We start from the raw sequence: 13,695 nt of genomic DNA on the forward strand, positions 1-13,695 counted from the left end.
TCGCCTCGGGAGGGTCGTGCTGGACCCATGTTGCTGGCTGAATTCTGTCACGGGGCGATAGAGACCGCTGAAGAAGAACAGGGTCTGGGCCCAAATGCAGGTTAGAAAACTCTTTTAATAAACAAAAAGCCAACAAGGCAAAAACAAAACAGAAACTGATCCAGCAAGGACAAGACCAGGACACAATCAGGCAACAGAAGGTGCTGGCATCCACCCTACAAACATGAAATACTAGCAATGCATGAAGCAAACGAAATGCAAAACACAATTAATTCAGCCAGCCAGACAGAGAGGTAAGTGAGAGGAGAATATATAGTCTGTGACAATGGGAAACAGGTGTGTGTGTGTGTGTGTGTGTGTGTGTGTGAGAGAGAGAGTGAGAGAGAGAGAGAGAGAGAGTGGGTGGGCTAACAGGTGTGTGGAGTAAAGGTGAATGAGTTCGGGATAATGGGAAATGGCGCCCTCTGGTGGTGAGAGGGAGGAACACCGGGTCCGGACTCTTGACAGACTTCATTACGGCAAGACCTCAAGACCACAGTCAGATCACTTCAGGGTAGGGCTGTGTGATATGACTGTATATATCGGATGGACGAAATAAAAAGTCTATAGTTTCATATTATACTCCATCATTTATTTTGTGGTGCCACAGAATACATTGTTTACGGTAATAGTTTTTCATCATTTGGATGAGTGTGATCTTTACACACCACCACGGCGCGTGAAGAGGAGACAATGACCAGCCGGGACAAAACGAGGAGCTCGTTCCTAAATGAGGGACTACATTTGTAGCATGGACACACATTTTTAAGACGTGTTTTTGTTTTAAAACTGATTTTAAGCCATTGAAACACAAACAACAGAGCTGTAGGTGCCGTCTCTTTTTCTGTGTGAGAGGAGTGTGCATTGTTTGTTTGCTAATTTATTGACTTTGAACGATTTCATAAACACACACACACGCGTCAGAATTCCCATCTTTGCAAGTATCCTCATTAACATAACAGACACCCGGCAGAAAGTAACACGATTTAGAAACAGCACCAAACTCTGGCAAGATAAAGTTATTTTATATAAAATAAAATAAAAACATTGCACTTTATTCACAGTTCAGGTATAATAGGAACAGTGAATCATCTGGGAGAGAATGTCATTGTCTTGACTGTGGTGTATGTTACATGCAGTTTGAAGCTGAATGGAGGATGACAGATAGACGCAGTGGAGAGAAGAGTTTACATCAACTTCAATATTCATCATTATCTCACATTAAACCATGGACCGTCTTTTAAATGTGTTCGGTGTGTAAAAATACTTCAACTGACAAGTTATACTGCACTGAGCACTATTGACATTTTTATGGTCTCTGAATAAATGTTTTTAAATATATATTTTTATTGCTTTTTGATTTGCTTCATGAAAATATTTTTATGAAAACTGTCAGCACAAATGACCCAAATGTAATTGTGACTCACCAGAGACAGTAAGATTGAATCTGTATGTGGTCAATCTTCTCCTCTGATGGTCACTTGATAAAGTCCAGAGTCTGTGTTTCTGGTGTTTGTGATGATCAGAGATCCAGTCTGATGATCCAGCTCCAGTCTGTCTCTGAATCTCCCATCAAGAACATCATATGTGGAGAATCTTCCAGTGTCTTTATCAATTTCAGCTATACGAGTCTCTGAGTGTCCACATGTCCAGAAAACCTCATCATTTGTCTGTAGTTCAGTGTTAGTCTGTAGAGAGACTGAATCTCCCTCCATCACAGACACGGACTTCACTTCATCTGAATCAGCAAACACACCTGAAGAACAAACACAAACAGAGTTTGTCACAGATTAAGGTCAAGGTTTACTGAAGTAAACAGTGTCAAATGTAAATCTTGCACCAATAATATCCAACCAACAAAACGAAAGAAATCTTCGTGGTGATTTTGAATAAAACCCATTTGCCGACACAGGAACTGAAGTTGATTTGAGCTGAATTCATCCACAGAAAACTCTTCAGATGAGAATCACGTCACGACTGAAACTAAAGCTGCTGCTGTTTGAGCTTCACTGTTTTTATAGAAAGGATATTTAGAAAAACAAACACACATATTTGAGTAAAAAGAAATACACATTTCAAACTCACCAAGCATATGCCACAAACACAACCAGAACCAAACTCTGTCAAACATCTTCAGCGGTTTGAGTCCACAGATATGAAGAGACAAACTGGATCAGTAATGAGAGACAGATGAGCTGATGTGAGGCTGCTCTGTAGTAAAGTGAAGTCAAACTCTCCTGTCAGCTAAATAACCCTCGATTAAAGGTTCTTGGATCATGATAGATTTAGTGAATTACATGCATTTATCAGTGTTATACGACCTGATTCAGCATGTGCATGGACACACACACAAAGCTGGACACACTCTAGACTTAATCATCAGTAGGGCTCTAAACATTTCATCCATTGTTATTAAGGACGTAGCACTATCTGATCACTTCTGTATCTTCTTTGATATATTGATCTCTGCTAGCACTGAATCTAGATCTGTCTCTGTCAGAAGGAGATGCATTAACGAGAACACAAGTGTACTATTTATGGAGGCTATATCTTTAACACCAAGCATTTCTGCAGACTCTGATGATCTTCTCCTTGATTCCTTCAACTCAAAAGTTAAGAATGTTATTGATGATATTGCTCCAATAATAGTCAGTAAGAAAACAAACAGACAGAAATCAGTTTGGAGAAGATCAACAGCAGTTCAGACGATGAAAAGACAAAGCAGAAAAGACGAAACTTGAAATTCACTATAGCATCTATAAAGACAGCCTTCATGCTTTATTTTCTCATCAGACACTCTTGTCTTGTCTTGTGTTTTCAGCGGATGTGTTCTCGTGTCTGCCCTATGTTTTTTTTTTCTTTGCTTTATTATTATTCAATAAAACCCTTTGCTTTCTGCACGAATCCTTGCCTCATCTTTACCCATGAAATCATTTTATCTTTTATTTTTAGGCAAACCAGCCTATGAAATGCTGGAATGCGATCCTGACTGGGTGCCATCATTTCATTTTGGGAGCACAAAAGTGAAATCAACACACTCTGTGTGGTTTAACCGGAGTACGAGGAGACTGCAAGCTGTCACAGAGATCATGCTGCACCTGCACCACTAAAGTGAGCAAGTGAGAAAAAAACGGTAAATGGAAAGACAATTATTAAAACTAATTAATTCAGGACCTTTGAGCGAACAACCATTTTCTGCTCATCGACACAGAAAATCTGAAGGTCCTGCACTCATCCATATTTGTAAATTGCAGGTGGGCCTCGAGAGATTTCACATTTTTTAATTGCTCAGATGTGTAACATTACGCACTGACGCTACAAACAAGGTAAGAAAATACATCGGGGAAGGTTACGAGCGTTAGCTCATTAAGATCATCAGACCAACCCTTCACTGTAAAACCTGACAAGTAACTTAACTCAAACCGTTTCAGTAACATATCCTTAAAAACCTGACACATTAGGTTTACTCAAACCGTTTGAGACAACTGATTGCCTTAAACCATTTAAGTTTTAAAACTAATAGTTGTGAGTACTCTGTACTTAATTCAGTTGAGTTCACTGAAAGAAGATATACGTTGCAATTAAATAATGAAGTGATTAATTGAGTGATAATTGAGCATTAGTGATGAACAGCTGCTGTTAACAAACAGAATTACTGAAGAACTTGTGGAAATCTAGCGCTGTATCATTGAGAGCAGACTCACAAACTGCATCTCAGTATGGCACAGCAGTTGCTCTGCATCTGACCACAAAGCACTCCAGCGGGTGGAGAAAACTAAAACACCTCCACCCTGGTCACAAAGGCACAGCAGCACCTTTACTTCTTACGGAGCCTTAAACTGCTCGATGGATCACTGACACCCAGTTAACTTCCATTGAGAACATTTATCACAAGCGCTGTCTGGGCAGGGCAAGAAACATCATGAAGGATGCGTCTCATCTTCACTATGGACTCTTCACCCTCCTTCCATCCGGCAGGAGTTACAGGAGCTACGCTCTCGCACTAGTAGACTCAGGAAGAGCTTCTTCCCCGAGGCTGTGACACTTCTGAACTCCACAACACCAATCTAACCTGCACCTGCTCTTTTACTGCACTGCTCACAGTACTTCTGTACAAAGCACAGTAAACTATTGCTATAAAAATATCATTGCACTGCTGTTATTTTGCATAGAATACATTGTTTAACAATACGTTTGCTCATTCAATCCAACTGTATTTATTACCACAGCTCTCACGTTGCTGCTGTTCATAATGTGTATATAATCCTACATTGCTCTGTTCATAATGTATATATAATCCTACATTGCATTCATATTTATATTCTGTATATACTCTGATCAATACTGTTTATAGCAACTCTACTGTACATTCTGTATGTCATAGCTTCACTTACTCTGCACTTATATGTATTTAAAACACTATATTCCAGCACTTCTGGTTAGATGCTAACTGTATTTCATTAGCTCTGTACTGTACTCTGCATAATGACAATAAAGTTGAATCTAATCTAATCTTTGTACAACATTTCCTCAAAGGGTTAGTTCACCCAAAAATCTAAATTATGTCATTAATAACTTACCCTCATGTCGTTCCAAACCCGTGAGACCTCCGTTCATCTTCAGAACACAGTTTAAGATATTTTAGATTTAGTCCGAGAGCTCTCAGTCCCTCCATTGAAGCTGTGTGTACGGTCTACTGTCCATGTCCAGAAAGGGAAGAAAACATTATCAAAGTAGTCCATGTGACATCAGAGGGTCAGTTAGAATATAAACATAAGTTGGTCTAAATTAGTATTAGTAATATCAAATATTGAACTAAAATGTATATGAACTACTCGTTTTAACGCTTTAAAATGTCAAATTTTCAATCGTGGTTTCCAGGGAAAACTTCACTCTCTTGGTCGTGTCATGTTGCTTAACTGGGCTGTATGTTATAAATATAAGAACTAAGTTACAGTTTTATGTGTCTTCTGTGTGCAGTTGTGTTCATGTGTTTTATTTCTCCAGGAGATTCTCTCTCAGACAGACTGTGTGAACTTCAACTGTGATCTTGTTCTTACTGATCCGTTATAAATCACCGTTTACACTGAATGTAATAAAATCAGAATCATCATAGTAGGAGTGAACATGTGACCCACCACTGATGACATCCACACACACACACACACACACACACACACACACACACATATATATATATATATATATATATATATATATATATATACAAACATTCTTCAGCCTCATTACTGAAGGATGAAGAATAAACCCTGCCCTGTTTGTTCTTCAGTGTGTTTGGTTCTGCAGGGTTCTGGATCTCTCATGTTCTCTCTGTTCTTCAATAAACTCTGTCTCTGCAGATTTATCTTCTTCATGATGCTTTGATGCTCGTACTTGTGAGCTTAAAAAAAAAATCAATAAGTCCATTATCTATAATTATTCATCTTCTCTTTCATTAATATACACACAGATAAATATATAAGAAAAAAACACAATTAAAAGATGCCAAATATAAGCAATGTAAGAATTTAAAAAGTGAAAGAATAAACATAGAAATATAATTTTACAAATGTGCAAGGTACAAATAAAGCACCAATGAACAGAGTTGAACTGAATGTGTTTTAATTTTGTGTTTTATATGAAACATGGTTTATCACAGACTAATGAATAAATGCTGTTGTGATAGTTTCATCTTGTAATGTCACAATAACTGATAACCGTGTTGTTTTCTGATCTTCACAGCAATAAAATGATCTTAATGTGTCAATGAACAGATCTGAAGTCATCAGTGTAATGAATGAGGTGAAAACAGGATCTATTATCATGAAATAAAGAGGATTTTGATCAGCTGATAATATTGATGAGTCTCAGACTAGAAACACTCATTAAACAAGACATTCAGGATCAGCAGCAGATCATCACTTTATTCTGACTGTTTGCTGATAGAAACACATCTTTATCAAACATTGTGATTTGTCCTTATGAATCTGAACACATTTATAATGTTATTTAGCGCATTCATAACATCAGAGTATTTCCACATCTGTTCACACTTAATCTGAAGAAGAACACTGTACCTACCTGAAGTTTTAGGGACAGACTGTGAAGTTCACGTAGCACATCTTTAATGGTTGCCAGGTCATTAACAAAGCCAGTGCATGTGAGGCCATTCAGAAGGCCACTGAATTTTTTTCTTTCTATATCAGAGCGAGATCCATCTTCAGCTCCTTTTTTCATTTGTGCAACCAGAGCAGGGAAGTCTCTCCAAACAGCTTGTAAAGTCACAAAACTACTTGCTACCCAGCGGATGGTAAAAATGTGACCAATCTTAAGTAGGCAGATGTTAACTTGAGAAGCTGCTTCTGAAAGTTATCTGGCATTCTTTGGGGATTGATGGTACAGTGTATACAGCTTTGAAATAAATATCTCAAAGTGATTGCAACCTGTGACTGACTTTAGTGCATCACTTACTGATAACTCAAGCCTGTGAGCAAGACAGTGGATACTCTCCAGCAAAGGATAGTCTTTTTTCAGCCTTGTGACAAGACCACTCTGTCTTCCAGTCATCACAGATGCCCCATCGGTTGTAATGCAAATCAGATGAGACTTGAGGTATGCATCATCCAGGTCAGCTTCCTGGAGACTCTTTTTGAGAGCTTTGTAAATGGCATCAGCAGTTGTTCCTTCCTCCAGCTCAATCAAATCCAAAAAAATGTTTTCTGTCTCACCTTCCCCTGTCACATCTCCTCTGAGGTATAGGATGAGGTAGCTTCTCCCAAATGCAGTGCTTTCATCTACTGTAAGACAGATCCAAGAACCAGCACTTTTAATTGTTGAGACAATTTTCTTCCTCATTTTATTGGCAATGTGTGTTATTATATTAATGCAAGAGTGATCAGATTTGTGACAAGAGACGTTTTTTACTCCATTCATTTCTTGTAACTCAACCAATCCATACATTTTTGAGAAGGCTAACTTCTCCTTTGCAACAAAATGTGCTTTTCTAAATGAGTGCACTGTCTCCAACACAACTTTAGCATTCAAGGTTTCTGTCAAGGTGGGCAACACCTCTTTCTCTTTCTGCTGTTGAATATCTGTTGATGCCTTGTGAGTTAAGCTGTCTCTGTGTTTGTAGATTTTCTTTCTCATGGCCCTGACATCTTTTGCTGTGACCTCTCCAGAAGCCCACTCCTCTGCCACCTGTCCTCCCTTTTGGACTCCAAAAAGGCGCTTGGCATATTTGCAGAATGTGCATCCTACGTTATTTCCATTCAAGTATAGCCAAGGGGAGTACTGCTGTGTCCATGCCTCAAGCTGTTGCTTGCTGAAGTGTGTTACCCTGTCTGTACTAGTAAGCAGGGACAAAGCTGTGCTCATGGACTGGGCTGGATGTGAACAGTTTGTTGTGGATGTGCTGACTAATGTTGTCCTGGATTGGAGCTGGTCTGTCTGGTCTGCTCTGATTGGGACTGGTCTGTCTGTATTGGGGTTTTTCCTGGATTGGGGCAGGTCTGTTAGTTTTTCTTGTAGCATGGGTGATAAATGTAAGTGCTGTGCTGTTTGAATGTTTTACCGATGAGGCTCCTCTTAGGCTGTATGCTACAAGAAATAAATATTACATACCAATCTGATGTTTCAAAGTGTTTTCCTTACATAGTTTTTTCTGATTAAGTGTCTTAAGCCTGGGACACACCAAGTCACTTTTAAAGAGCAGAAATTAAAATAAAAATCCAGAAGAATCTTGAAATTAAAATAATAATAATAATAAACAGGCTTACCCTTCAAAAAAGTCAGTAATGGCTCTTCTCTTCTTTCCCTTGTCCATATCTGAAAATAATGTAAGATGTAAGTTGTAATATTATATTTGTTGTCGTTACTGCGAATATATTTAAGAAAGCACTATATGATAATCATGCTACTTATTAAGGTTATTATTTATGGTGATAAACTTTGAACAGTGCACATGTAGGCATTTTATTTCATTTAACTAATTTATCTTGAATGTAGTTACACAACCCTTTCATATTTTCAAGCGGAAGTTGTCATAGTTCAGAAAACTTCTATAGTGGTGAATGAGAGACTACATTAAATATATGTTTTGTCACAATAGTGTTTCTACAAGAGGGAAAAAATAGAAAGAAATTGATACGATTACGATGCTGATGACCATTAATCATCTCTTGATTCACTATCAATTCACATGAATAGGCCTACTGTACTTCTCTTGGGTTAAATTCAGTATTTTTATTGCATTAATATTCACTTGTGTGCTTATACTAGTATCTTTTTAAAATGTATAATTTGAAACTAAATATTTATTCAAATGCAAAACCTAAAAATAAGTAAGCAGTTATGACCTGCAATACTCTTTTGAGCAACTAGAGTACCGTATTTTCCGGACTATACTTTTTTTCATAGTTCGGCTGGTCTTGCCACTTATAGTCAGGTGCGACTTATTTATCAAAATTAATTTGACATGAACCAAGAGAAATGAACTAAGAGAAAACATTACCTTCTCTACGCTGCTCATTGCTCCTGTAGTCTACACTGAACACATAGAGCGCCCTCTCGCGGCTGGAGAAGGTAATGTTTTCTCTTGGTTCTTGGTTCTAAATAAATGCGATTTATAGTCCAGTGCGATTAACCATATATGTTTTTTCCTCATCATGATGTATTTTTGGACTCATAGTCCGAAAAATACGGTACATAGATGTATATTTATTAGAGTGGGTAAACAAATGCCACAAAATGACTTTAATTTACCTGTTTGCGTTGAATTTAAAACCCTTTTCTCCATTTAACCTTAAATACTACACTAATTTTATTAGGCTATACATAATAACGGAAAATAGGATACAATCCATAACAAAAACGGTTGATCTGCATGTTTGTCTTCGGTGTAATAATCAATGCATGTGTGTCTCACGCACAATTTGTGAGAATTAGCAACCCTGCTTTGTCATCTTTGATACAAAAAAAGCCTTCACCTGATTAACATTTTCATCAGTAATAATGTCCTTAATTTAATTAACACTGTTTATGAGCAGTTATGGCTATAGATTTAAAATTATTTGTTTAATTTAGAATGGATGCAACGCTAGCTTTTTTCTCAGAATTACGTTAGATGGCTAATTACAACTAACAATCCGATAGTGAGCTAGCATCATTAGATAAAAAAAAACAACAACTATTGACAGACCAAGATTATAATAAAAGTGACTGTCCGATTCTAGGATAAACACTTATTCAGTAGCAGTAAATTAGGTGTACTAAACAATCATAAAACAAAGAAATATTATCTTATCGTCATCGTGAGGTAAAATAATGAGGAAGGATCACTCTGTCAGCCAATCACACAGCGACGTCGCTCCTGCAGTCTGTAAATTCCTTCAGAAAACAGCGTGTGGCGCACTTGAGCGTATTTTCAGACGCACATCTAATTTGAAGGAGCTTTTTATGGGAGCGGCAGCGCAATACTTTGATAAAAAAAAGATAGGGCTATGTCAAATATTGTTTCTATTTTAGTTTTAATGAAAAACCCGGTGACCCCCCCCCCCCCCCCCCCCCCCCCCCCCCCCCAAAGTCATTTTTTTGGGTCTTATGGGGGGTCCCTTGAGCCCCCCCTCAATTCGAACTGGACTTCTATCTATCTGCACAGAATCCCCTGAACGCAGAAGTGAACGTGTCTGTGTGTCTCTGAATGAATCCTTTTGTGGAAGCGATCTTCACACAACAACGAGCAGAAACACGACAACTAAACTCTAAACATTCACAGCATTTTATTATAATAGTGTCCTTATTATAATGTTATGCACTGTAAAACTGAACAGTGAAATTAATCAAAAGAAATAAGTTAATTGCACTCAAATAATAATGAACAAAGTTCATTGGACTTAATTTAAATAGGTTCTGTAAACTCAAAATTGTTGTAGTAAGGTGAACTTAAAATTATTGCGTTCTCAAGTTCCCAGCATGCTTTGCATCAGAAAACAAGGGAAATAAATGTAGAACTTAAGTGTTATTTGGTGTGTTTTTACACAAGATTAATATAGAGGGACTTAAGTTAGTACTTACATGTTGTGTTATGTCAGAACTTACAAAGGTTTCTATTATGTTGTTTTTGTAGTGTTACCGTTGTGGTGAAGAGTAGAGCCTGTGGTTAGGTTTAGGATGGACAACAATAGACTATATTTGAGGGTATTTCCCACATTATATGAGTTGAAAAATAGAGAAAATTTTGAGTGAAGTACTCTCTAATTATAAGTTGAAAAATATCAATATTTATAAGATAACTGAGATAATTTAAGGCAACTGGAAATGTAATTTTTAATGTAATGTAATTTTTAAACCTAAGAGTTCTGTGAACTTATTAGGGTTTACAGTGTATGGTAACAGACACTTAATAAGATTATTTTATTAACATCTGAGTCTGAGCTCTCTGTTGTGAGGAAAGCTGACAGTTGACTCATGAAGTGTTTGTCTGTTTAAGTCGAGCGTTATCCAGAGAAGATCTTGACTTCACTGATGATTAGCTGTTGTTCTTACACCCTCACCAGAGAAAACATCTGGACTCAGACAACTAGACTCGAAGATCAACAAGCAGAAAACAGAGATGATAACACTGAACACCTCAAACCCCTCAGCAATTAAAGTACAGGAGCAGACCTCTGTAGAAATGAGGAGTTTGTAGACCTGGGCTTCATCATTAGACATGATGGAGGACAGACAATGACATCAAGATGAAGATGACGATGAAGAAGAGGAAGACTACTAGACACAGACAGAACAGAGACAGAGGAAGGACATCCGTCATGGGTCACAGACATTGATGTGGAACTGGATTTACCCAAAAAGAAGAAGTAAAGGTCTGAGGAGTAAAGCACTCTTCAGATGCTGCCTGCATTGCCCAAAAATATGATAAAATAGTATACTTTATAATACTATCCTTACCCTCCCTGAATAATTACAGGGTTAAAGGTGTAAGACAAAAGACACACCGAGTAACAACATGTCAAAGAATGACATTTTTCTCTGAACAAATATAGACTTTATCTTTATCTGCTTCATTTGGAGAGATCAGACGTGTGATACATATCTTTTAATGTTTCATACTGTAATCCTTTTAAATATATTTTAAATATTAGAAATATTTTACTGAATTTTATAGAGAATTTATGACTTGTATTTAAACAACTCTCAATTTAAAGTATAAGGAATAGTAGAATATGTTTTAAAAGAAAATGATTTTATACCCAAACAATAATTAGTATTTTGTAATAGAGAGGTATTTAATTTCCAATACTCTGGCTTCCTTAAGTGACTTCAATATCCAAAATACCTAAATCAATACATGCATGATCATAAAAAAAATATCATATTCATTTGAATGAAGTAAAAGTGATGACATATTTAAGACTGGACTGCAGTTTAACGTAACACTTAATACGGGTGAACGAGTTACTGATGTAGACAGGTGTTCAGTCCCAGTCAGCTGTGGGGTCAAATATATATATATATATATATATATATATATATATATATATATATCTCCTAATGGAAATACAGTCAGCAGACACTATAATTTGTTGATTCAATTTATCAACTGAAGATAAAGTTAATAGACATTTCACAGTTATGAGTTACTCCAATTAGTTTCATGGATATCATATTTTCCTAACAACAACAACAAATCATATATATATATATATATATATATATATATATATATCTTCTTTTGGAAAAGTCGTTCATCTGAATGAAGTAAAACTGATGACATATTTATGATTAGACTGCAGTTTAATGAAACACTTAGAAATGATGACATTTCATTCCCAAATAAAAATGAATGGGATTTTCAGAAAATAAATGCACAAACAGACTCTTTCACAATTACACAAAGAGCATTTGTAATCCATATCCAGCTGAAAACACTAATGTGTCTTTCACAAGATATTATATTTTAAATGACTCTAGTTTGAATTGTTATACAGTAATGACTAACAACTTTACAACAATCTTCCCCACAAATGAGAAACATATTTACCATAAAACACTGAAGCAGAAGAAATATTAACAAAGAGAGATCAAACTGAATGATTCCTGCTCGTTTCATTAATTAAAACAAATTGATCTAGAAACAGATATTTGGAGACCTTACAGTCTTACACCAAGAAAGTATTTTAACAGAGACAGAGTTCATGATGATATAATATTCTCCAGCTTTACATTAAACACAATGATCATCTGCTTGAATACTAAAGCAACATTAATCATTCAATATCATGTTTCTAACACACATTCTGCATTATTTGATTGTAAAGTCTGAGTCTCTTCACCTGTATGGATCACATTTACACATTTATCACACATTTATTTCTCCTCATAGACACAGTAGTGAAGCTCTTCTGTGGATCTTCAGCTGATGTTTACTGCTCCTCTCAAGACCACTTCACTTTATGATACACAGCATTTATCAGCTTCTGGTGATTTAACTCCTTCTATACTCTAAGATTGAACAGAAGAGAAGACAATCAGAGTTCAGTGGAATAAAGTATTAATTAGTTACTATATTTCAATCACAGTAAAAAGTTACATTAAAATCCTGTAATCAAAGTTGTTGCTAACTGAGCAGAAGTGTTTAGCTGAATCTAAATTGTGTCTAATTCTTCACTTGTGTGTCAAGAAAGCATATAATAAGTGTGATAATGCAGATGCAGCCGGATGTTATCACAGAATAAGTCTCTTCAGGAGGACACAAGTCCTGATCACCCTGTCGGGTTTATTCTGTGATAACAAGCGGCTGGAGGTACATTATCTCTTACAGAAAGTAAGTGTAAAGTAATGTGACGTGTTGCTTGTCAAAGTAAAAACACACAAGAGACAGAGACATTGATCATGTGATGCTGGACGACTGTGAGCTGAAGCTGAATCTGCTCTGATTTTACCAGCGTTTTCCTACAATCTGAACAAATCTATTTCAAACTCTAATGATTCACTATTACTGATCTCATTAATAAAGCAGCTGTTGCTGTAGAAAGCTGTGACAGTCTGCTTTTCTTCTCTTTCCTCCTTTGTGTTCAACATTTTTATCTTTTCACTAATATCTGAAAGTATATATTTGTTCACATATCAGAGGTAAATGAATCTCTTTAATATCACAAAGTGAAGTTTACTCACCTCAGTTTACAGTTTGAGTCTCGTAGCACATCAATGAGCTTCTGCTTTGAGTCTCCAATCTCATTATAACTCAGATCAAGCTCTTTTAGAAACTGCAGAGCTTTTGTGTTTGTCAAAGACTGAGTTAAAGAAGAAACATCTGTAATGCCACAGACATAAAGACTAGAAAGAGACAAACAGAGGAAGAGAGATCATCTTACAAACAAATCATTAAGATGAAGAACCTTTCACAAATATAATGTGAACACATTCATCATGAGATATTGAGTATAAAGTGTTTTGTTGAACTCTTATGTGCTGTTCGTTTGGGGACGACTCTCGTGCTGTTTTGGCTCTATATTTTTATGTAATTTTACTCAGTTCATTAATGTTTTTACTCAACATTTGTGTCATTCTTTAAGGATTTATGATATTTTTTATATTTATATACAACCCGAATTCCGGAAAAGTTGGGACGTTTTTTAAATTTTAATAAAATGA

General features: G+C 36.4%; 2 protein-coding genes and 1 long non-coding RNA gene across 3 annotated transcripts in view; all 3 read right to left on the reverse strand.

Moving 5' to 3' along the window:
* Nucleotides 1–1,043: 1,043 nt before the first annotated feature.
* Nucleotides 1,044–2,081, reverse strand: LOC132097289 (uncharacterized). The gene is made up of 2 exons (XR_009422718.1): nt 1,698–2,081; nt 1,044–1,599 (listed from the first exon to the last, which is right to left on the reverse strand). It is a non-coding gene; the product is annotated as an uncharacterized LOC132097289 (long non-coding RNA).
* Nucleotides 2,082–6,126: 4,045 nt separating this feature from the next.
* On the reverse strand, nt 6,127–7,572 carry LOC132097321 (E3 SUMO-protein ligase KIAA1586-like). The gene is made up of 2 exons (XM_059502945.1): nt 7,069–7,572; nt 6,127–7,020 (listed from the first exon to the last, which is right to left on the reverse strand). The coding sequence occupies exons 1-2, from the start codon at nt 7,570–7,572 to the stop codon at nt 6,409–6,411; spliced, it is 1,116 nt and encodes a 371-aa protein (XP_059358928.1). The 3' UTR covers nt 6,127–6,408.
* A 5,639-nt stretch (nt 7,573–13,211) lies between these two features.
* LOC132098202 (ribonuclease inhibitor-like) overlaps nt 13,212–13,695 on the reverse strand; it is a 3,748-nt gene continuing 3,264 nt past the window's right edge. Inside the window, exon 3 of the mRNA XM_059504400.1 lies at nt 13,212–13,377. Within this exon, the coding sequence (XP_059360383.1) occupies nt 13,212–13,377 (166 nt within the window). The remainder of the gene's footprint in view (nt 13,378–13,695) is intronic.

Source organism: Carassius carassius, chromosome 21 (genome assembly GCF_963082965.1).
Source record: "Carassius carassius chromosome 21, fCarCar2.1, whole genome shotgun sequence".
Taxonomy (NCBI): domain Eukaryota; kingdom Metazoa; phylum Chordata; class Actinopteri; order Cypriniformes; family Cyprinidae; genus Carassius; species Carassius carassius.